This window comes from Mobula hypostoma, chromosome 20, assembly GCF_963921235.1.
Source record: "Mobula hypostoma chromosome 20, sMobHyp1.1, whole genome shotgun sequence".
NCBI lineage: Eukaryota > Metazoa > Chordata > Chondrichthyes > Myliobatiformes > Myliobatidae > Mobula > Mobula hypostoma.
The window spans coordinates 22,166,371-22,192,138 of record NC_086116.1 but is presented as its reverse complement, the minus strand read 5'-3'; the positions used below and the strand labels follow the sequence as shown (position 1 = coordinate 22,192,138).

Sequence of the window (25,768 nt, the reverse complement as noted above, 5' to 3'; positions counted from 1 at the left end):
GAGATGATATCTAGAGGTCATGGGTTAATGGTGAAACGTGAAATGTTTAAGGGGAATGTGAGCAGGAACTTCTTCACTCAGAGGGTGGTGAGAATGTGAAATGAGCTGCCAACTGAAGTGGTGCATTTGGATTTGATTTCAACACTTAAGAGAAGTTTGGATAGGTACATGGATGGGAGGGGTATGGAGAGGTATGGTCCAAATGCAAATTGATGGGACTAGGCAGATTAATAGTTCGGCATGGACAAGATTGGTCGAAGGGCCTGTTTCTGTGCGAGAGTGTTCTATGACGATGGCTCCAAATTACTCCTTAAAAGTTTAGGAACAGGAACGCAATGCAGATGAATCCATGCTAGGGCAGAGAATTTCAGATTCTTACACCAGGACCAGCTCCATGGAAAGTGGTTCATACAGATACTAGTCAGATTACACTAGCACAGATCTGAGACCATCATCTTCAAAAGAAAGGTTTGCTTTCGTCATGAGGAAACGTCTAAAATAATTTTATGGGGCAGACAGATGAAGGTGGCAGTGAACAGAAGAAAATACATACAATAAAAGAAGAAACAAAGATTTTAGGCAGATCCAGACTAAGAGAGAGTTCATTAAGACCAAGATGATTTTATATAGACACACACACACACACACGAAAAACTGTTCCTGTTGGGGTAGGGCCAAAAATGAAAAGTTGGAATACACAGGCAAAAGAATCAAAAGTAATCAAAACCTTTTTACAATATCGAGTGGTTAGTTCTGCCACAGATAGTGGTGCAGGTACACTGGATTGAAGCACTCAAAAAGGGCTTGCTGTGTATTCAGCCAGAAGCTGAACTGCTGCTTTCCTTTTCCATAACCATGCTGAGACTACTTTTGACTCTTCGGGTCCATATTAGAAGTCTGTTCAAATCACCCATGGCTTTGATTTATAATATTAACATACAGAAACAACTTGAAGAGATGGCACAACCTCATTTTATATATAAGCAACTTTAGCCAGTAGATGCATTAAAAGCTAGTGAACTATAGATACCAACCTGACCCCATAATGAGATTTTTGATTATCTTTCCCTTAGAAAGGGTGCAGAAGAGATTAACTGCAATAGCACAAGACTTGAGTAATGTAAAAAAAACTCAAGAAATTGGTACCATTCTTCTCAGAAAAGGATATAATACAGATGTTTAATGAATGATTTTGATTAAACAATAAGTGGAAACTGTTTCATGTTACAGACAAGGAGATGGAGATTTTAAAGACAATGGTCTATAAAGCATCAGAGACAACATATGGAACATTTTTCAAGAAATAAGTCATGAATTGGAATGCACAGCCTGAACAGGTGATGGAATCAAATGGAAGAGGAATTGTCAAAAGAAAATTTAGAAAATACATGAAAAGAAACTTAAAACTACCTTGCTTGGCTTCAGAAAGCACAGGGTTTTTGGGATTCATTGGCTTCTGATACCATAGAGCTAATTTAGTTCAACAGGCCAAAGAATTTCTTTGTGCTGTACAACTTTATGATACCATTCTAAATGTCTTTCTTGTTTAAAATTGGTCCCAAACTGATCTACAATTCTGCCAGGTTTCCCAGTAAATCAAACCACAGACTGACTTCATAAAAGATTTCCATCTTCAACAATATGTTCCTTTACGTTGTTCACCTAAGTTAACTGGCCTGAGACAAAAACTACCAAATTTTCTGATAATCCACAATTGGATTATCCAGAACCTGATGAAAAGTCTCGACCCGAAACACTGACTGTTTACTCTTTTCCTTAGATGCTGCTTGGCCTGCTGAGTTCCTCTAGTATTTTGTGTGTGTTATCTTAATTTCAGCTCTGTAATTTAATCGAAGGATCAGCGCAAGACTCTAAGAAAAAAAGATAGCTCAAAGCAGAGAGGGAACTTTCAAGTTGGTGTTGAGAACCTCAACATGCATGCATCAGAAACGTACTGAAGCTCTGTGCAATTGGCAGGTGGTGTGCATCACCTCACAAACTATCCACCTGACTGCCTGTTTAGGCACCTGCTACCTGATCTACAGAAGACTCAATAATTCCCCATGTTGACCTCATCAGCACTTCTGAAGCCAGAGAACCAGTATGGAAGTTATCAGTGATCCTGAGGTACTGCTGCAGGATTTACAAGTGTACAAGCACTATGATGCTACTGTTACTGTCTCTTTCTAATCCGTGTATATTTACAGGAACAAAAACTACTTTTCCATTTTTGTAATGCAAAACTATTGTTTTCCCTAACCTTCACAGAGGGATAAGCACCCTTCCACATCACAAAGTAAATGCCAGAATCAATTTACAGATTAGTTAGCATGTAATCCCGTTCTGTTGTCATCCATCAAAATACAAAATAATCATTAACATCGATGTGATTGTTCCTGTGTCAATGCCTGACTTCTTATTTATGAATTATATAAAAGATGACAATAAAAAATGAATTTCTTGTATTAAAGTCTGTGAACAAATGTTCTAGCTCTTTTGTAACAGCCAGATGTGCTGGCTCATGAAAAGAACTACTGTTTTTTTTAAAAGACTGCATCACACACAAGTCAACAGAGTAAGGAACATGTGCTATATTTCAAAACTACAATCTCAGCCAGATTTGTCTTAAATAGGAAGTAGATCCATTATTTTTAAATACAATGACAGATATTTAGTTCACACCTCAGAAGGAAAAATAAACACCAACCTTGGCACTTTTATCAGCAGAAGCAGAAACAACTTTATTGCCATCAGGTGATGCATCACACGATAGAACTGCTCCATCATGACAATGAAAGTTCTTCAGCAACTCTCCAGTAACGAAATTCCACACCTACATTGTTAAAGCAATTTATTTAGTGAGATTTAGGACTCTTCTGAACTGAAGTTCAAAAAAAAAATAATTTTACCCCAAATTTGCATTAACCAAATAATCCATACTTGTCTGAAATTTGAATAATTTTTCTCGATTAATGGACATTGTTCAAGTTAGATTTAAGTGTGAATTAGCAAGGAACTGAGCTGAACTTCCTCAAATCAATAAGATCTGATAATAATACTTCAAATATCCTTCAGTCCAATCAGTTTTAAAGAGGGAGACCAATTCACGCTCTTCATGTACTCTGGTACCCCACTCTGGACCACCCTGCAAAGCACTGATCCCTTCTATAGCACTCTTGGTTCTCTACTTTAATTACAACTACATAAGCCCCTAAACTTCAGTGCTGGCATGACAGGAATGAAAGGTGCACCTCTACGACTGAAATGAAACTTCCTCCTTAATGCCGCTGCCTTATGTCAGGAAGTCTGGACAACTATATTGCCATCAATGGTAATGCTCTCACAGCAATGAATGGATTGGTGTGCTGCTTTCCCAACACCAGCCTTTGTAGAAAGCCCTGGGGCAATTTATTGCTGGATTTGCTCCTTCTTCCCAGCACAGGTGCATCATTGGCAATGCAAAAGACCCCAATCATCCCTGTGAAAGGCACCCCGAGTGCTAAATATAGCATCATTGTAACACTTTTTAGAATTTATCTTTGCAATAAAGAAACAGCACTTTGCTTTAAGGAAAAATGTAATGAATTCCACTCCTCCGAAAAGATCACAAACAATAAATTGATTAGTGAATTCCATGCATGTGTGCGAACAAGAAGAGATGCATACCTACAGCTAGTTTCATTAAGAAGCTGAAACACAATATTCTTTATGAAGTTTTGTTGTGCTTAGTTTCATTGCCCTGAGCATAATTATCTTTCTCTTTGGTCAAAGTTTCATTGATGGAACTTCACCCCCACCCCCACGGCATAGGTGAGAAACAACCTGAAGATTAAAGCTATACAGTATAATATTTATGCATGTGTGTGAAGCCTCGGTGAGAAACAGGTACTGTATAGGGAAGATTTCAGTATATACAATTTAAATAGTCCTTTTCTAATTTCCACATTTAGTATTAGATTTGAAGGTAATTGAACATTATTTTGGCATCTTCCACCACCCCCATCCCCAACCTTACTTCTCAGTGCTGAAGAAGGGTCTTGGCCCAAAATGCTTCTGTGTATTTATTTCCATAGATGCTGCCTGACCTGCTGAGTTCTTCCAGCATTTTGTGTGTGTTGCACTGGAATATTTTGTCAGATTTATTCATCACAAATGGAGAATGCTGACAGTTACCTGTAACTCAAAATCTGAACATGAATTTACAGAACTTACCTCAAACCTTCCCACTAAATCTGTCAGAAAAGGTTGGAGATAGCCTATTTGCAAATGCATTTTAACTTTATACTGTGTGATATCTTCATTATTGCCAAACAATGCCCCTGGCACTAGAAAATTACTTCTACAAATATGGAGTCCCATTCCATTAAATTTTAATTATTGTTGAAGATAATGAAACAAACATTTCTTTTACTTTTTTCCCCAGTTGCTTTTGTTACTCTCAAGCCCATCTTTCTTTCCAACTGGGTTATCCATGCCCAGTTTTACACTGAGTTGCCCAATCTAACCTGCACATCCGAGTTGTCTTTGTACCGTCTTCAAACTGATAGCTAAATGAAACACAATTCCTTGTGCTGTTAACATTTGCCCTCCTCCTCCGTGAAGGGTATTATCTACAGGCTTTTGGATTTTTGTTAAGTTTCATTGCCACAATCCATAGAAGATCCATGTGCATGTAATTCTAAGAACTGTCAGGCATTGTTAACCTCCAACTCTAAAATCTGGTCCAATGTGTACTGGCTGTTAAAAAAGAAGAATCAGTGGCAGCATACCATCCTCCCAAATATTGATTCTATATTTCTGAGGTAGAAAGATGGCATGTTGTCATGTAGCTTCAATTCCCTTCAGTGCTTTAAATTAGTAAACCTCACCAATATCCTATTATCTTTCCTATTTGCTGAAACTTAGGGGCGATAATCTAACAATTGGAATGTCAGACCACGCCCAGTTTAGTTATACATTTTACTTGAATGCAAGCAAGATATTGTTTAGACGCATATTTCTGTGATTTTTCATATAAAAAAGTTCTTCCCGCATCGTTAGGCACATTGGGTGGCAACCTTGCTGTTTCTTTAGCGTTTGTCTGTTTTACAAGGCAGAGTCACTATGTCGACGCTCAACCCAGCACAGGTGGAACTCATAAGTGGGCTGGACATCCTGCAGGTGAAGAGTCTCTCACTGCCTCTCCTTTTCAGGTGTAGTGATCGCCGCAGTACCACTATTTGGCTTGGCATGTAGGAGGTCACTCGCATATGGCCTCTCCTACAACTACCGTGCCCATGGCATCGCCTTCACATGGCGTCCCTGTTCTTACTGAGTTTGCTAAGTCATGGCACAATGAAGGGTCCAGCGGTATAACTGGGTGGACAGGCTGGGCTCATCAGCGTTGGCTGGTAGCCAGCCTAGGAGAAGATCAACTCCGATTCCAAACCTGGGTAGATGGGACTCATTAGCCTTGCCGGGCAGTCTATCTAGAGAAAGAAACTCTGATACTCAACCTACAGCCTTGCAGTTGCCGCGATCGTCGCAGCTCGCTGGGCCATTGTGGAACATTCCCCAGCCTAAACCCAAGCAGCACAGGTGGGAAGAAAAGTCCTATAGCGATGGAGAAGGGGTGACGTCCCTCCTGACCTTCACAAGCGAAGAACCAGCCATCATTATCAATGTTCATTATTCTGGGCAGAGCTGTTCACCAAATTGCATCAATCTTTTATCAGAATGATGCATAAATATTCAACATATTTCATCTAAATTTCTGAAATAATGTCATGTTGTTACATCCTTTTTCTAATCTGGTGTTTTTTTAATAGTCAGGCACAACCTTTGACCAGATATCACAGGTTCTGAATAAAACCTTTTGCAGAACTGTTAATTACGGCCTCTTGCCAATGTATATTATACATTCTTTGCTTGACATACTATGTGGAGCTATGTACTAATGGAACAAATGTGAAGCAAAGGAAGTTAACTTAAAACAATAAAATTATGAGGCTGAGAATATTCTTGATTTTACCTCAGCTAAGACAAGTACAGGCATTTCACATGTCATTTCGATACAAGAAGATCTGTATCATTTCTCCTCTGATTCCTATAGATGACCCACACAATCATCCATAACAGATTGTAGCAAAGCTGCTTTTCATCTAGGTTTTGCTGTTTCTGCTTTTGATTGCTTCTATTGCCTTTATTGTTCTAGGTTCCTCAAATATAGAATATATAGGATTCAATAACTGAATACATAAAAATAATAAATAATAATCTTCCAATGCCATGTAGTCAGAAATCAGAGCAGAAAGTTTACTGAAAGCAAAAAGATTAGAGAAAGCTTTTTTCCCCTTTCTGCTGAAAGAGAGATCAAACAGCCTAAGACTGCACAACAAATAAAGCAATGACACCATTTACTGAATGGCGTTGTTGCTTTATTTTCTGTGTGGTTTCGGGTGTTTTGTAGTAATGGCAAAAGCCTGGGTATTAAAATGTAACATCTTTCTTTAAAAATGATTCAATAAACTGTCAGAATTTTACCATTTAGACAAAAAAAAGCTCAAAATTTAATAAATAACATGAGATATATAAAGCTTTCAGAAACAATTCATATTATCATAAACAGCTGCAATTCACAAAAGGATGTGCACAGGGGGAGAAATGAAGCTGGGTAACAAGTGCAGAGGCCCCACTAAACAATCATTAAAGACACTAAAGGGGTGTGTGTGTGTGTGTGTGTGTGTGTGTGTGTGTGTGTGTGTGTGTGTGTGTGTGTGTGTGTGTGTGTGAGAGAGAGAGAGAGAGAGAGATTGTGTGTGTGTGAATGCGTGCATGTGTGCTCAATACACACGGTGGTCGGCATAAAGGATTAATATTATGAATGACTGAGGGCTATTTCAAAGAATCAGACACAAAGAAAGCTGAAATGCAGCAGGACAGAAAATGGAGGTTCAGTGGCTACTGCAAAAAAAACCGCGTTGTTCATTTCCATAGATGCTGTGTTGCTGCAAAAATTGCTTTCTTACTCAGTTTGCTGAGCAGTTTATCTTCAGCAGTTGTCCGATTACATTTCACAAGATAGGGGAGTAGTTTAGATTCAGTGATTAGGTCTCGAGAAAGGAACACTTTTGACGAAAGCAGCAAAAAAAATATAGTAACACAAAAATACCATTGTTCAAGGCAAACTTGGTGGATTAGAAAATATGACACAGAATTTACTGAGTAGGTCCTGTACGACAGCTACTCTTTCCCTTCCAATTTCCCCCCATATGCACACTTGAAAACTAGAACACTGGAACAACAGCACCTAGGGAGGCTAAAGATTTTGGGTTGAGACTGTATCAGGACTGAGACGGAACAGGAAAGATGGCTAGAACATAGCAGTGTACAGGGCATGGGGTTGGAGGAGAGTGATGTGCACACCGAGGAGCATCACTATGAAAGTGATGGGAGTAGAGGAGAAAATGTGACTGATGGTGGGATCGTGGTGGAGCTGGCAGAAATGGTGGAGGATGGAGTATTGGATGGACAAGCTAATGGGGTGATAGGTAAGGGCCAAGGGAAATCTATTGCTGTTTTACTTGGGAGAGAAGGGAGTCACGGTAGTTAAGTGGGATGGAGGACATCTACAGGATGGCTTGATAACAGAGAGAAGCCACAATTCTGGAAGAAGAAAGAACTATTTAGAAACTCCAGAGCAGAAAGCCTCATCCTTCTCCACCTTGATGGAGAAATTGAGAAAAAGGGATGGCAGTGAGGAAACAAGGTGGGAAGCAGTAATTGGATTCTGCAGTCTCATTTGTCCTTATACCCACAAACCACCCTTATCCAAAATGGCTGATCTTAGAGTCTCCTGGTGCCATGTGGCAAAGCCTTCAGTGACCCCAGCCCAATAGCATATCTAAGAACAAGCAATGCACAAGAGCAACAAAGGGCCAAGACACTTCTCAAGGACAACCTGGATGCCTGGCAGAAGCCCTGAATTCGTTCTTAGTAGTTAAAGCTGGTTGTTGTTTTACAAGTGATGAGACAGATCTGGAAATCTCTCTTAGAAAGTCTTCCACTGTTCCCCAACTGTCTCATCATATGGTCTGTGTATCCAGCGAACATTACCCATCTCCTCCTCCATTCCATTGTAGTCTCCTTTATTCCAACATACTACACTGGTCTTAGATAGACCTGTTGCCCCCTTCATTCATACGTGAAATTTATTCATGCTGTGATCACTCTTTTCAAGAGGATCCCTAACAAGATTGTTAATTTTACCTGTGGATTGCACAGTACTGGATCTAAGATAGCACTTTCCCCTGTAGATTTACTCACATGCCACTTAATGAAGTCCTTCCCGAGACTGCCTTGCCCAAACTATGTGCGAGTTAATGTTCCCATGACAACAGCTGTTCCATTCTTACATGCTCAATTCTTTCTGTTTTTGTTTCTGCAACATTCATGTTTAGCTGGAATAGGTCTGACTTGAATGCACACAGCATATTCAACTCGCTTTTTAATTTTTTTAAATTGAGAAACAGCGTGGAATAGGCTCTTCTGGTCCTTCAAGCCACGTGGCCTAGCAGTCCCCTGTTTAATCCTAGCCCAATCATGGGACAATTAACAATGACCAATTAACCTACCAACTGGTATGTCTTTCGACTGTGGGAGAAAACTGGCATACCCAGAGGAAACCCACGTGGTTACAGCGAGAACGTACAATCTCCTTACAAACAGTGGTGGGAATTGACCCCCAGTCACCTGTACTGTAAAGCGCTGTGCTAACCATTATGCTTCTGAGCCACTGCACTTCAAATGGCCACTCGGGATTCAAAAATAATTGTTCGTTTTCTATTTTTTTTCCACTCCTGGCTTTGCTTCAAATCTAACTTGTCAGGCAACTTACCTTTTGAATTCTGAGAATTTGAGTTGAACCAAAAATGACAGGTTAAGTTTTCCCTCACTGTGTTATTCTGCTGACTGCACCAATGTTGCATGAAATTAATTTAGACCATAAAGACAGGATTTGGCAGCTTCCAGTGGACCTAGGCCCAAAGGAAAACACTTCCCAATATCTGACATAATGGTGTGCATACAGACAGGCCATCGAACAAAATAACACAATGTAACAAAGGGTTCACTTTTGGGGCATTATTAGGTACTGTAGTAAAAGTCTTTGTACAAAAGTTTTGTGTGTGTGTGTGTGTGTGTATCTCTATTATACACACACACACACACACAGTGCAGTGGAGCTGAATGATCTGTTCGAAAGGGTGCTCTGCTGCTCATTCAGTCAGTCATGGATAGGATGTGCCTGATTGTCCATAATGGATAACAGTTTGTTTAGTGACCTGCTCTCCAACTAACTCAAGAGTCTGGGTTTTAGCCAAGGTTGGATCCAGCCTTTTTGATGAGTTCACTTAGTCTTTTTGCATCACCAGCACCAATACTACCTCCCCAACATAAAGCCACAAAGAAGACTGCACTCACTACAACAGACAGGTAAAAGAGAGGAATCATGATTGAGAAAATGGGATGGGAGAGGGCAAGGAGTAGGAAGCACCAGGGACATTCAGTAACGACCAATAAACCAATTGCTTAGAACCAAATGACCTGCCTGGTGTCTCAGGGGGGTATGTCTGCACCTGAGCCAACCCACATCCCCCACCCCTGGCACTCCTTCTCTGCCACCTGTCCCACACACCTCCCACAGTGCTCCACCCTCACCATTCCCAATATCCTTTGCTCCTGTCCGATTTACAAACTCACTCCCTGCTCCACATTAACAAATACAGTACTGTGCAAAAGTCTTAGGCACCCTAGCTGTATATAAGGGCTAAGACTTTGCACACTACTGTATTTTTGCTATGGACATGTTGTATTTAACTTTTCAATATGGTGGCACTAATGGGTAACAAACCACGTACAAATTTCCATATTATTTTGCTAGTGTCAAATTTAATCAAAATTATAGTAACTCAAATTATTCTTCCATATGAATTTTATTGTTAATTTGTCACAAGGATTACAATATATTTTGACTTAATATTTTGAACTCCAATTCAAATAAAAAATGAAGTCTAAGACTTCCTTACCTTCATAGTGCCATCAAAAGACCAGGATAGAAGCTGTGATCCTCGTAATAGCTTGAAGTTTTTCACTTGTTCAATGTGTGCTTCAAGGACTTTGCATTCCTCCGTGTACCAATTCCATACCTATGTTTAAAACCGAAGAATCAGAATATAAGATTTTCAGCATGTCCTCTGGCTTACTGTTGAGCAATCTGAGTCACATTTGGGTCAGTTATGAACCCTGTTGTGACAACCAGAGAATACAGAAGGCGCTACATAAATGAATATTAATTCTTTCTTAAAAGGTCAATAAAAAGACACCACAAATCTAAGAAACCAGCCAGTTGGTTGAATCCCTCTACCACCATTCAATAAATGATCCAATCCTGCCCTAAAAAAACCCTCTTCCCTTATCCCTTGTAGTCTGAGTGTCCGTTAATTTCATTCTTAAATATATTCAATGCATTTTCCTCCATTGCTCTCTGAGATAGGAAATTCCAAAGATTCACAATTTTCTGAGAGAGAATGAATGAACAACCTTTTACTGTTGAATTATGTTCCTAATTCTGGATACACTCAGATCCAGTCATCATCAAACCTGTCAATTCCCCACAGAATCTTGCATTCAAATAAGATCATTTCTTATTCTTCCATACTCTAATCAACCTACTTATCCCTTTTCATATTTCAGAACTTCCACCCCAGGCATAAAATTGGTGCATCTTCTCTACACAGATATCCCCCATATTATGACTGTTGGGGTGATGGAAATTCATCCTTGCAAAATCATTAGCCAAGAATTCGAATGGTATTCAATTTAATTAGTCAACAATTCATATTACTGAAAACTATATTACAGACATGCAGAACATTTTCTATGAACCTCACAACCCTGCCTCTCTAATGCCCCCAACTCATAATGGGCAGTCAACTATAATGGCTTAAGTGAAAGTGTATTTCTTAAAGACACTGAAATGGTGTCCAGTACTCCAGGTGTAGTGTCAGCAGCATCCTGTAAAGTTGCATCACAATTTATCTTCTTGCATACTTCATACCCTTTTCAACAAAGGACCAGCTTCCCAGCGTCCATAATTATTTGGTGTCCAGTACCTGTTTGCAAACTCCTTGTGTTTCTCTATATATCACAATATTTTATAGTCTCAGACCATTTTAATAACAAATTTCCTTTCTATTCTTTATTCCAAAAGCACCAAGCTCAAATTTTACATTATATTTCCATTATGCCAATATTTTGCCTGCAAAATTCACCTATAGTAGGCAGCGTTTATGAAAAAAAATCACATTGTAAAGTCATAATCACTTTCAAAATTATAATAAATTGATAATTATAATTGATAATGTGCGAAATTGTTTTAATTAACATTGATAAAGCCTCCAGTTTACTCTTACAAAGCATTAAAAATAAATCTACATTTTTGAGGAAGCAATAGATCCAATATTTGTGCATGTACACAGTATGACCTTCAGTTTCTTGGCATACATCTTCAAATGCCTCATGCTCAGTTCTGAAGAAGTTTTGTCCAGAATTATTGAAAGTAGAATATTTTCCCAAAGACAAACTGGAGTTACAAATACAAATTTTTAGAATGGAATGTAAACTACATAAGCACCAAATAATAATGGAAACAAATAAAAACTTTTTATAATGATGTAGTGGTTAATTTTTAATTTATGATTTTGTGACCCAGATCTATAATCCAGAATCAGCAGCCAAATTCACAAGGGCCACAATCTGCTGAATGCCTCAATTCCCTGTTTTTTTTTGGCACATGTATATGCTGCTCATTTTAGAAACAAAGTATACAGGCACAGGGGAGTCTCACACATGGCAAGCCAGCTGTTGCTGAAGTGTAGAGGGAGAAAAATGCTGGCTCTAAAAGATACAGTTGACACTGCCAAGTTACTCAGCCAGGCATCCAAATCAGCAGCACCATGAAGCCATGTAGGTCATACTTGCCCAGATGGTAATTCAAAAAATTTCAAGCGATAAGCAGCAGTTGGACTCTGGAAATGAATCACAGCTCCATCTGTTTGTATAAATCATGCCTCTTTATCCTGATAACATAGAATACAAAAGCAAAGCTCACGTAAAATCTTAGCTTAATTAGTTTAGCACAACAATGTGGGCTGAAAGTCCTATCCTGTTTTGCACTGTTCTATTTTCTGTGTAATTGGAATATTGCACAGTTTTGGGAACTTTATTATCTGAGGACAAAACTTTGGCTGCAATGTTATGAGAAATGAGGTTTTCGCACCAAGTAGAAAACTATGGAGTGTTTTCTACCAGATCTAAGAAAATTGATGGTAATTTGACATGGATCAGTCATAGAGTAAGAGTTAAGTAGCATGAAACTCTCTGGTCCGACTCATCCATTGCAAAGACAGCGCTCACCAAACTCATCATGTTCCGCATACCCTTCAAAACCTCTCCAATCAATGTTCTTATCCAAATTTCTTTTACGTTAGTTTGTACCTGGCTCAATCACTTCCACTGGCAACTCTTTCCATATATTCACCACCCTCGGCGTGAAAAAGTTGCCCCTTGAGTCCAATGTTTCCTCCAATTTGTAATGACCAGTGTGTCCAAAAATCTTGTGCTGTGCAATTTTTTGCCTAGTGACAACAATATGTGCGCACTAAGTTTTATATATAGAGATATTCATTTTAACAGCTCGCAAAACACTGTCAATAAGAACTCTGATCTCCTCTGGGTTGGATCATTTTTGCTCTTGTTCATCTGCACTCTCACAAAACATACATAGCAGGCCTGTAGCAGATATTCTCGCAGAAGCTTTTGCACACCGTACACACATGATTTGCTTGATAAATGACACTTTAAAAAGTCAAGTTTCCAAAATCACTCCACTGTTTCCCACTTGCATCACAGTAATACACGCAAGTAACACCAGTTTTTGTATTGTACATAAATTTCTCGTAGCTGCACATTCCTGACCTCATGAGCTTTTGGTGTAGCAGTTTCTACTGTTTCATTAAGCTATTCAGCTTTAAATAAACTAGCATTTCTTTGCTCTTCATGCCCTTTGCTTCTTTGATATTTGAGATAGTGAATCAATAATTTCTTCAGTAAAAACAATATAAATAAGCCAGTTCTAAATTCTGCAGACAAATCATCACAAACTCCATGTTGTCAACACTATTTGCATCAGAAATCGGAAAAGGATAAATGATTGTGTATAATTGGGAAATATACTTAACATGCCAAGGAGATAGAGAATAACAATCTTTTGCGTGAAGTTTAAATTCCTTTGTGCATTAGTAGCAAAAGATGTGTGCACACATGCACGCAAACCTTACAGGGAACATTGTTGGGGTATCTTTTAAATCTTACATCTCCTTGTAATGTTGGAATTAGGTTCACAGATCTGGCAAATCAGACAGAAAATACACTGACTTCGTATAAGTATATTCATTTATTCAAACTGTAAAGATTTGACCAAACATTCATATTCCCCAAATTACAGAAACTGCAAAGCTGAATATTCAACAAATATACTTAGTTAAAAGCTCTCACAGAGTATACCTTCCCAATGGTCATGTGCATTGTTTGCCTTAAATAAAGGAAGAGTGTGAACCTCCCAAATGTGCTCTCTATATACTCAGGATATTTGAAACTAGACACCAGGCAGCTATCCAACGGGAAAAGCAGCTGCAGTTTCTAAACTAACCAATCACGATGGAAGCAACTTTCGACAATCAGAATAAACAGTGCCCCCCACCCCCCACAGGATACTCCCTTAAACCAATGCCCTTGAGTTTTTGTTCACCTTCCTCGGAAAAACACTGGGTGCATTCACCCTAGTTATACCTCTTGTGATTTTATACACCTCTGTATGGTCTCCCCTCAAAGAAACAAAATTCTAGCATTTCCAATCTCTCCACGTAACTTAGGCCCTTGAGTCCTAGCAGCATTTCCGTAAACCTTCTCTGCACTCTTTCCATTTTAATTCAAAACTCTACAAGATTCTCCAAGTGTGGTCTTATGAATGCCTTGTACAATTGCAACATGATGTCCCAACTCCTATCTATATTCATTGCAGTAAAAGATGAAGGCCAGTGTGCCAAACGCCCTTTTCACTACCCTGTCCAGCTGACGGGTCGCTTTTAATGAATTGTATACTCCCTCTGTTCCACAACAGTCTCCTCATGTACTGAGCATTCTCTGTGCAAGTCCTATTCTGGCTGGTCTCCCAAAATGCAACACTTCACACTTACCCGAATTAAGTCATTTCCCAATCTTCAGCTTTTTTACCTAGTTGAACAAGATCGCTGTAATTTTCAATAACCTTCTTCACTGTTAATAATGCCACCTGTTTTAGAGTATATTCTCATCCAAATCTTTTATATAAGGAACAAACAACATAGGTCCCAGCACTAACCCCTGAGGCACACTACTAAGCACAGGCTTCAACTCTGAGAAACAACTCTTGACCATAACTCTCTGCTTCCTAATATTGAGCCAATAACAAATCCCTATTTGCCTCATATAGGACTTCACCTAAAAGGACAAAATTGGCTTGTGATCTACGACTAATGCTTTACCTGGCAGCAACATGCAGCATTTGCTGATTTTGAATATTACTGCCAGAGCCCCTTGATCAATCTGGACATAACTTTTGTTTATATTCAGTGTTCTCATAATGTGAGCTATGAGTCTTACTGTTCTACCATTGTATCACCAGTCACCAAATCAATTCCATACTTTGCCACACTCAACCCCCAACTACCAGCGGAAGTGGTGCATATGGATTCAATTGCAACAGCTCAGTGAAGTTTGGATAGGTACTTGGATGAGTGGGGCACCGAGAGTTATGGTTGCGTGTGGATAAATGGGACTATGCAGGAAAACGGTTTGGTGCAGACCAGATGGGCCAAAGGGCCTGTTTCCTAGCTACAGTGCTCCTTGACTCTATAACTTGAGTGCTCTATTGAAGTCACTATGTTCAAGCTGAGAAACATCTTGCAGAACTGCAACCACCTTCTGCTAGTCCTTGGTCTACATCCATTTATTATCCTTAAGTGATGCAGAAGGAGGTGCAGTGCTATAGTCAAATCAGGAAGTCTGCACAGTACTGCAGCATGCCTAAAGAGGAACATTATTCTAAAATACTTGAAAGATTGAAGCCTTCATGATAGTTGTTGTTAACTCCTTGACTGGCTGCCAACTCTAATTAGTCACCTTGAGACCTAAAGAAAACTATTTTATGTCATACATTGTATTTGTAAAATATCTGTAAGATTTACTCCTGAATCATAATATTACAAAATTTTGTTTGCAGGCATCTATCATTTCTGTCTATTAGCTGATCCATTGAGGCTTGAAGTATCTTGGAAAGCTGACTTAACTTCAAAAAGAAGCATGTTTTATTATTTATTTTCAAAATAATGGTTCATAGTTAGACATACAGTAAGGATGAACCAACCAGCTCAGCATACCAACCTTGCGCATAAAGGAAAGGATATCTTTCATCCTCTAATCATTGTAACTTTATAAACTGCCAAACAACCAGATTGTGGTCTACTTTTGAAAGCCCCACAATGGTGGTGAAGAATTAATAAGGCAAGTTTTCACCGATAAGCCATTCATTGCAAGCTAAGAGAGCTCTTCTTCTGTGTTCTAAGCAGTATGCAGCTCAGTGTAATTTTTAGTACATGGCTTTAGATTTTCACATGGTTTTAAAAGTGTTTTATTCTCCTGATGGAGTCTCGAAAAACATTTGTGTACCTAGCAATCAGATTTGAGCTGCTTTTGACAACTCTACACAAAAAAATTTCCTTCCACAGAATCTTTCAGCCAATCCTCAGTGAACAAACTCAGTCTTTCTTTGTGAATGTTAATAACCACAGAGAGTTGGATCTTTTGCCTCTGATAGTCTACTCTGCTCTCTGGCTTCCCTAGATTGGAGCTGAGTGCTTCTGAAAACACTAAAAAAAAATGCCAAGTATGAAACTATATGTCCAAGTACTGTCACAGAGGTTCCAGCATGTAATTCTCTAGTCAGCCGCAGAGCCCAACTGTATCTTAAGCTTACTATTAACCTTCAACTTCACCTGAAAAGATTTGTATACATACTTAATGTGTAATTTATTTCCAGTCATAAAACAATGATATGGAAAGATGCAATTCCCATATTTCAAAGTCTGATCTGTTACAAATTACTCTGCCTTAGAGAAAGGAACAAGAGAAGATCATCCACATAATTCAATTCTTTGAACAGTCTGTACAGCCACTCTGACAGGAGCATATCTCATATACAGTGCAAGGGCACCTGCTGCTCAAATGAGGCAAGATGCTGTCTGTTACACAATTTGATGCACAGAGGTCAAGTCCTACCAGAATTTAGATACTATCTGAAAGACAGGAGAGTACAAGAATCCAAATGGTTCAAAGGATCCAAAATAATTCATGCGCGCCAAGAGAATTAAGTTGTCAGAGTTACAGCCAAAAGCCCTGTCAGTCATTAACACACATTGGATAGTAATTCACCTGAAAACCAGATTCAACTGCAACGTATGAAATTGAAATCCATCTTGCAAGGAGGAAAAAAAGTGTCCTAGCAATGGAGAAAATGAGTAGCATTGAAAATAGTTAACTGTTGCTGATAGGAACAATCAACCTCAGCAACTAAAACATTGCACAATGTTCTTGCTTTAATTCTTCCAAAATTTCAGGCATGCCTTTACAGCAGGAATTTTAATAAAGCAACCCACAATTACAGTGGATTCTAGTTAATTGGGCCATCAGTTAATCAGGGCAGACTCTTATTTGGGACGACTCTTAAAGAACAAAAACTATTTGAGGAAATAGCCAGGATCCCCTTCCCATATTTGGGACACAGTGTTGGTAAAGTGACTCAGGAGACCGTGCCAAACAATTTCTAATTAGCTTCAGACAAGTGCACTTAGGTGGCTACTAAACACCACACCTTGCTTAGAGCAAACAGTTTTCAAATAGCATCAGCTGCACGCTCTTGTGTTCAAAAAGCAATGATTTTTGTCACTGCTAGTTGGCCAGAAATAAGCAGTAAGACAATTTAGAACTGTTTTGCTCACTCTGGTTTCAAGCATTCAGGCTTGGAGATACCAGAAATGGCTGGGAGTGAAAATGAAACAATTTCACTACTTCTACAAGTTAGGACCCAGTCTTCAGACGTAGAGAGAAAGAATAGAACTGCCCCAGTGCCATGTGCGATGGACTTCCCACTTTAAAAGCTCTCCCACATAGATTTCCTGTTATCATCGGATACGACGGACAACCAGCAAACCTACTATTAGGAACTAACACATAGTTTTACAGTACTGTAGTAGTATTGACAGTATTCAAATTTGTTCTGTATTGCACTTAAATACCTAATTTATTACTCAGTTAAATGGTAGTTTGTCTTCTTTCTACCTTTTTAACTTTTTCTAAGAAACTTTGGCTAATTGGGGCAGGCGCTTAATTGGGTCAAAATGTACTGGTCCCAAAATGTCCCAATCAACCAGAATCCCCAGTATATAGTAAAACCAAAAGTTGCAAATTTGGAAAGAAAAGCTCTCATTGATATAAAAGGATACCTTCACTGAGCCCAGTCTGTTAGCTGATGATTGCATTTGCTTGGGTAAAGATGAAGGTACAATACTGAGCTGACTTGTACCACTTGTATACTTTACACAGGAGGAAGGAACCCAATTCTTCTGAACACTATGAAGACATTTCAACCCACTGGCTTATGGAATAGCCCAAGGAGAACATGTAATGTTTATTGAGGAATCAGGATTGGAATGAAGCCAACTAAAGCAACATCCAAAAGATTCTGTCTCTTCAAGGACATCCAGGTATTCAGACTGGGCTCCAAATACAGTTAATTCATTATGCCATGATAAAAGCTACTGCAACAAGGCCCCCAGCAATAAGGTAATCTAGACAAAATATTAACAGCCAACTTGTTCACATCCCAGGGTCCATTGTCTCACTTCTCATACAACTTGTGTTATGGTTTCACAATCTATTTAAAGAATCTTAGCCAAAAGGGCATAAACTGGGTATCTACCATTTCAAAAACATAACCAGCCAATGAGTACATTGATAAGATGGATTAATACACCTCTGAGCAGTGGTGGACATTACCTTTGAAAGTCACAATCAATATTGTTTTTTTGAATGTGAAAACCAATGATCAGAGCTGTCAGAAACCAGGAAACCTGACACAGCACTGAGAACAGGAGCAGAGCGTAATGCAGTCAGAAACCAGGACACACTGAGAACAGGAGCAGAGTGTAATGTACTGAGCGGAGGGACTAGATGTACATCCTCAGAAGACAAGCTTTAGAAATATAGCTCCATCCATATGAATGAAGTTGTTAATTTTCATAAAGATAGAGCAATTAAATAATTTATTATTTTCACTCTACTTTATACTTTTAATTACATTTTAGTAATTTAAACCATTAAATTCATTTGTAATTTGTTTTTAATAAGCTTTATTTATTTTGTTATTTATATCTAGTTGAACCTTTTAAAATCTCTGATTACATTATCACTTAGAGCAGACAGTGTCTATAAAAAGTATTCACCCCCCCCCCCACTTAATCACAGTGGGTTCAATTTGGCTTTTTGACATTGATCAACAGAAAAAGACTTTCATGTCAAAGTGATAACAGATCTCTACAAAGGGAACTAAATTAATTACAAATATAAAACAAAATTAATGATTGCACAAGTATTCACCCCCCACCACCTTTAATATGACACACCAAGTCATCATTGGTGCAGCCAATTAGCTTTGGAAATGACATAATTAGTTAAATAGAAATCACCTGTGAGCAGTCAAGGTGTTTCAACTGATTGCAGTAAAAATACATCTGTATCTGGAGGTCCAACTGCTGGTGAGTCAGTATCCTGGTAAAAACTACACCATGAAGACAAAAGAACACTCCAAGCAACTCCACAAAAAGGTTATTGAAAAGCACAAGTCAGGAGATAGATACAAGAAAATTTCCAAGTGACTGGAAAATATCCCTTGGAGTACAGTTAAGTCAATCATCAAGAAATTGAAAGAATACCACACAGCTGTAAATCTGGCTAGAGAAGACCGTCATCAAAAACTGAGTGACCATGTAAAAAGGGGACTAGTGAAAAAGGCCACCAAGAGACCTATGATAATTCTGGAGGTGTTACAGGCTTCAGTGGCTGAGATGGGAAAGGCTTATGCATACAACTGTTGCCTGGGTGCTTCACCAATCATAGCTTTATAGGAGGGTGGCAAAGAGAAAGCCACTGTTGGGAAAAAAAACTCACGAGAAATCTCGGCTAGAGTTTGCTGGAAGGTATTTGGGAGACTGAAGTCAACTGGAAGAAGGTTCTATGAGGCTGGACTTGGAAATGGCTGTTCACTCACGATCCCCATGCAGTTTGACAGAGCTTGAGCAGTTTTGTAGAGAAGAATGGGGGAAAATTGCAGTGTCCAGATGTGTAAAGCTCATAGAGACTTATCCACACAGACTCAAGGCTGTAATTGCTGCCAAAAGTGGATCTACTAAATACTGACTTGAAGGGGGTGAATACTTATGCAATCTATTATTCTGTGTTTTATATTTGTAATTAATTTAGATCACTTTGTAGGGACCTGTTTTCACTTTAATATGACAGTCTTTTTCTGTTGATTGGTGTCAAAAAAAAAAGCCAAATTAAATCCACTGTGATTCAATGCTGTAAAACAATAAAACAGGAAAACTTTCAAGGGGGGTGAATGCTTTTTTTTTTAGGCACTGTAAGATCTGTCAAAATTCTATCAAAATGTTCAGGGGACAGGGCCTCAGGATACATTGCCACATGTAACTTGCTCCATTTCACAGGATAACCATGTCAACCAGTCCTCAAGATCAGTTGGCACTACAAATTACCAACATTCAGGTAAAAGTGCCAGTGAATGTGGGGATACACGTGTGGATGAAGAGACAGATCAGGGATAATCAAACTGACCCTAAAATGTTACAGAATGAACAACTGAACTGTTTCATCATTCTAGCTTCCATGTAAATCCATGTGCTGAGAAGTGTATATGATTAAATTAAAGTCAATCAAACTGTATGTGAATGCACCAATGCTACATCTTACACTGGCGTGAAAGACTGATTTTTGAACTTGGGAGAGGATAGTGGCAGTCACTATACAATGAGATGCATGAAATATTATCATTGATTTGGATAGATTCCCAACTTCAGCTCATTAAAGGAGGCAGAATTTATTTTATCATCTCTAGAATTTCAAAAATAGAATAAAATAATAGTTATACTGTATGTACATTTAATGCTGTTGAATCAGAGGGGCTTGTGTATAAAAATACATACTGCATGAAAATTCAGATTCGATCTATAATCTCACAACATTCCCCCGAAAAATCTAAGAACCTTTCCTACATTAGAACGTTTAAAATTACTGTTATTTAAAAAAAAGCTACAAGTCCCTAGACAAGATCATTTCCTCCTGTTCAGGAACACACACACACTCCCTTTTATGGTGTGGATATGACCCCAAATTCAGAGAGAGATTTTGTTTTGCATGCAGTATTCGCTTTCTTTACCTGTTCTCTTTCTCTTCACACACTGTCAGTCAGAAGATAGTCTAAACCAAGCTGCAAAATTCTCCACAATGTTGCACATTGAAACCAAAGCAAACTACTCTGAACATTCAGTTAAATATCACACTCGGCAAGAGTGACCATAGATAGGTCTGCCACATAAACCTGTAACCTTTAATTCAGGAAACAGATGCTTCATTTTTTATTTGAGGCAAGGTGTCAACGTAACACTTTGAGCCATAAAAGAAGATCATTACATTATTTATTATTTGATCTATTGTGATGAATTTACTATGTATATCACACACACACCTATTTCAGAATGCAAGCCTGCACTAAATCAAATTCAATCCACAGGTGTTACAGAACTGTAAAGCAGAAAAACAATGGAAGGTGTAGCCAACTATTCTTTCGAACTGCACTAAGGAACAATAATCTGTTTACAATTGTCAGTTTTGGACATCATTGAGACTACGTGGCTCAAGTCTCATCACAGTCTCGAACCAAACCTGGACCAAAGAACTGAACTCCAGAGGTGACTGCTCTTGGCTTCACAGCAGCTCACAAGCAATGAAGGAACTTTTGTAAAATTGGAATTAAGCAAAGACATTATCCACCAGCTGGATTCATACTGCACCTTAAAGCAGATTGCTCATGCCAGCCTCAGAAGACTGGTAAATGGGTGTTTATGGCAATGACCACAGCCCAACAATGATCAACTGCTTCAGTTATAATCTTCCCTCCATGAGGTGGTCAGAAATGTTCATTTATTTCTGAAGACTGTAAACCGCTCAATTCCACTTGCAACTCCTCCAGTAATAATCAGCCTCTACCTGCATGCAAGAAGCTCCAATCAAAACTCAGGCATGGTCTGTTAAGTGGCAAAAAATGTACATGGCACAGGAGTATCCCTGTCAAAGTTTAATCAGCTGGTTATTGGTCATCTTAACTGTCCAAGTCAGGAGAATGATGGAATAATCCCCATTTGAATAGAGCTCTACTGATGCTCAAAAATCTTAGATCCGCTAAGGAAACTTGAATGACATGGGACCTTATTCAACAGCACTGTAGTTCTCCATTCACTGGGAGGACAGCTGACGTTCAATGCCTCAGTTCAGTTACTTTTTGAAGGGCAAGTTAGGGCAACGTCGCTCTCCTTGTTGATGCCACTCAAATCTCATAAAGTCCAGTTATACAAATTCCTGGCAGACTCATTGCAAAACGCTAACATCTTGTTATACTTAAGACTAATATTCTAATTCACTACTTTCTAGAGCACCCATGAAGATTGTGTGATTTATCAAAATAAATCACCAAACATAGAATTTAACTGCCTTGAGGATTATTCTAAAGCTTTGCTTTCACTACATTTTCCAGGATATTATACCAAGTACTGATCACTTCATGAGAATAAAGGTTTGAATACTTTACTTTCCACTGTCAGACCAAGCAGACATACCACAGATGGGAAATGGAATGGTTTTTCAGTTTTTTAAAAATAATACAAATGTAGAAAAAGATTTCTAAAATACATCTTACCCTTATCGTAGCATCGTCAGAACTGGAAATAAGCACATGCTCATTATGTGTAAACCGGCATTGTTGAACGCTTTTCGTGTGGCCTGTTAATGTCCTGATAATTTTACCACTGGGAAGTTCCAGAACCTGGAAAGGAAAACTAATAGTTCAACACTGTAATCATCAAAAGAGTGAGGAGAGATGGCTTTGAAAATGAAAACATTGACTTACCTGCAGCTAAAAGTGCAGTTTTTCACTATTGTTAGTTAAATAATATAGCGTGAAAGCAATTATATAAATCAAATGTTAGCTTATAATTTTAGCAAGCAAAATTTGCCTAAGTGTTGCTGAGAGCATGCCTGCTTTCCAGTATTCCAATTTTAATATTCCAATTTATCCATTCTGCATTGACTTTTAAATAAAGCATTTAGACCACAGCCTCCTCAAAAACTGAAAGCAAAAAAGTGCTCTACCTGATTTGCATAGTTACTAGTCTTTACAAGACAGTTGCTAGATGATACTGTTTGGGGGAAAAAAAACTTTCAATTTTTAAATATTAATAGAATTAAATACCAGCATAGTGGTTAATATAACTGTTGGCTGAACATGTTATACCAGTTTCCCTTGGAACAATCCATTGTTTTTACCAACCTGTCATTCCCCTATCTTTGTTTTATTAATGTCACTAATTTCAAAGTTGTTTCCATCTCCTGTGGCATCCTAGCTGCAATGTTCTTCATAAACTTCTGTGACTCTCGATGCTGCCAGATTCAGACACAAATTCTACCATTGTGCTGGTTAGATTCCACTAATACATTTTGCTGAATAACATCTATTTCAGGATACTTGTCCTTGAAGATTTCCACAGCCTTATCACATGACATCTATCCATATATCATCTCCCAGAATATCAATTCTTCCCATCTTAAATTGCAGATTGCTCGCCACTATTCTATTCCTTCCCCTGAAATCCTAAAATAATGCTTCATCATAGGGTGTGTTACACTTAACTGATAATATGGCACACAAATCATCGAAGATGAGATCAAACTGTTACGTACCCCGTAACTGGGTTGCCAAACCAGCAGAAATGGATCACTCAGTTGGAGTCTGGATTACTGGAACTAAGAAAGTTTTATTAAAGAAATAAGCAATACAGTACTCTAATAGTAAGGATATAAATGCAACAGATTAGCTATGAACAAACACACATGTACACAGAACTAGGATAATAGGATCAATCAAGCTCTATCGTCGTCTAGGGGTAAATGACCAGTTTCAAAGTGACAGAGTTCAGTTTAGTTCAGTTTGCAGTAATCACCGTCGCCGTGGGAGAGAGAGAGAGCAAATGAATATTCAAATCGAATTCCAAACAGACCTTCGATATTCCTCACAGTCAGCTTTCGGGCGAGCCCTTTGTAATGTCTTCTGAGGTCACCGACTATGACCCCTCCGTTTCAGATACGATCGTTCCTCAGCGGTGAACCCGGCACCCAAGCAAGGGTGAACACACACCAGGTTCCCGCCGATCGTATCTTTCCACCCTGTGCGTCTCTGGCTTGGTCCCGCGACCAGCCCTCCAAAAACTCCCACCGACTTTTGGGAGGCGCACCGCTTCCAGGGTCTCGTTATCTCGTGGTGTCGTGTGTGTCCTGCCTTAGCGAACCTGTCCCTTTTTATCCCCCTGCTGGGGTATCGCCTGTCCATCACACTTCAAACAGTTCAGGGTTCAAAAAAGAGCCGATCTTGACAGCTCTCAGACCGTGTCTCCTTCCGTTAAACTCTCCCGTCTCTTCATTAACATTTCCAAATGTTGCTCCATTGTCTTCCTTATCTCTCTTTCTCCTGAAGACAGGTGGCAGATCAACTGCTGATCCCACTGGTGCCAGCACAGGACAGTTAACATCTTAATCTATGTGTACTCTTTGTAACCCTCTTTCGTCAGAAAACATATTGGGTGAGGTATGTATTGAAGGCTGTTCAGCAGTGTTATAATGAATCACTACAGTGCAACACAATCTGGACGCCACTGAGTTATCTCTCGAGTTGTGAATGCTGAGATATTTCACATGAGACCCGTTAGCAGCCAGTCATTTGAATGGGGTAGCTGACTTTCATTTAGATGCTAAATTTAGGTAAGTTCATGTTTATTCTTTATTATAAACTGGACAAAGAGGGCAGAGCCACGGTTTACAAAACCCAGGTACGAAGTATCATGGAGTATGCCTGCTTATCGTGGATGAATGCCTCACGGAGTGTCCTCAGCCAGCTTGATTCCATTCAAAGAAAGGCTCTCAGGATTATAGGTGTAGATGAAGCCACAGCTCGTGAGAAGCTGGCCATCAGTAGCTTACGCCACAGATGACAGGCTGCTGCAGCTACTGTGCTATACAAAATGCACACCAGCCACAGCCCTGCAGACCTTCGCACCATGCTGCCTTCATCTTATGAGAGACGGCGCACCACATGATCAAGTTTATCTATGCCTGCTCATGCTGTTTCTATGCCTGATGCAAGAACCTACACATTGGATAGAAGCTTCCTTCACTGTGCTATCAGAATTTGGAACAGCCTTCCAGATGCTGTGGTTGGAAACACCTGCGACGATGGGGTCCAAGCCTTCAAGAGTCAAGTGCACAAACACCTCTCTGGGAGGGAAGTCACATGCTCCTTCATAAACTATCATGAGGGGGACCAGGATGGCAATGCTTGGTTGTTAGTAGGTAGGGTTAACACTTGACTTTCAAGAGCACTTTTGTGTTATGCTCCAGTTGGACTTAAGTCCTTAAACTGCTGGAGAACAGTGCAGAAAGAACAGGTGCTGTTTTCTCCTGGTAGGGATTTGTTTTTAGTTCCAAGTGCTCCTGCCACATTTTGTCACCCGGCAACCTTATCCTTCAATCTCTTTGAATTATGGAGGACAGCATGTGTATAAATGTCTCTCTCTAGCAGACTTCATCATGGTCATCATGACTCCAGTATTTTTTAATGTTTCTTAATTGTACATATGATTATTTTGTGTTCTATCACTGAGCAGCAGTGAACCATCTGATTGGCCTATCAGAGTTCTCTTTGGGAACTAGTTGACTTGATCAGCATTTCTGATCTGGCTATTGTTCACGATTGCACTCAATAAAGAAAAAAATTACATATATACATGCACACATACATGTTCCTTAAGTTTATCGTAGCTGGAGGAGGTAGGGGGATAAGCTCCCCCAGCTATTAAAGGCTCCTAATGGCGTGCATCTCAAATAACTTCTGGCAACCAAGTCCAGGCCTTGGCCTTCTTGTGTGGCTTAGCTAATAAGACTGGAAGAACCAGTTCTACTAACAGCAGGAGGGGCAAAAATGGGTTACTAGCACTTTAAAACTAGTTGCTATGGTTTCACCAGCCATGGTTGGCAGCTCATCTGGGAGAAGGAAATCTCTGATCTCAAACCTCCACTGCCCTGCAGCTGCACCCACTCAAGCGAAAGGCTTCGGGAATAAACCCCGAAGAAAAATCCAGAGCTGGACTCCCCAAGACAGTCCTACATTGAGTTCAACGCTGACTGTCAACTACTTTGACGCCACTGCATTGGTCTCTTCCTTCCTTTGAATTCATCA

At 39.3% G+C, this 25,768-nt stretch overlaps 1 protein-coding gene across 3 annotated transcripts in view; it reads right to left on the bottom strand.

Moving 5' to 3' along the window:
* apaf1 (apoptotic peptidase activating factor 1) overlaps positions 1-25,768 on the bottom strand; it is a 246,539-nt gene that overhangs the window by 48,808 nt on the left and 171,963 nt on the right. For all 3 annotated transcript variants that reach the window (XM_063072508.1, XM_063072510.1, XM_063072509.1), the window contains 3 exons: positions 22,181-22,306; positions 10,065-10,184; positions 2,708-2,833 (listed from right to left, as the gene is read on the bottom strand). In XM_063072508.1, coding sequence (XP_062928578.1) covers positions 2,708-2,833; positions 10,065-10,184; positions 22,181-22,306 — 372 coding nt within the window. The remainder of the gene's footprint in view (positions 1-2,707; positions 2,834-10,064; positions 10,185-22,180; positions 22,307-25,768) is intronic.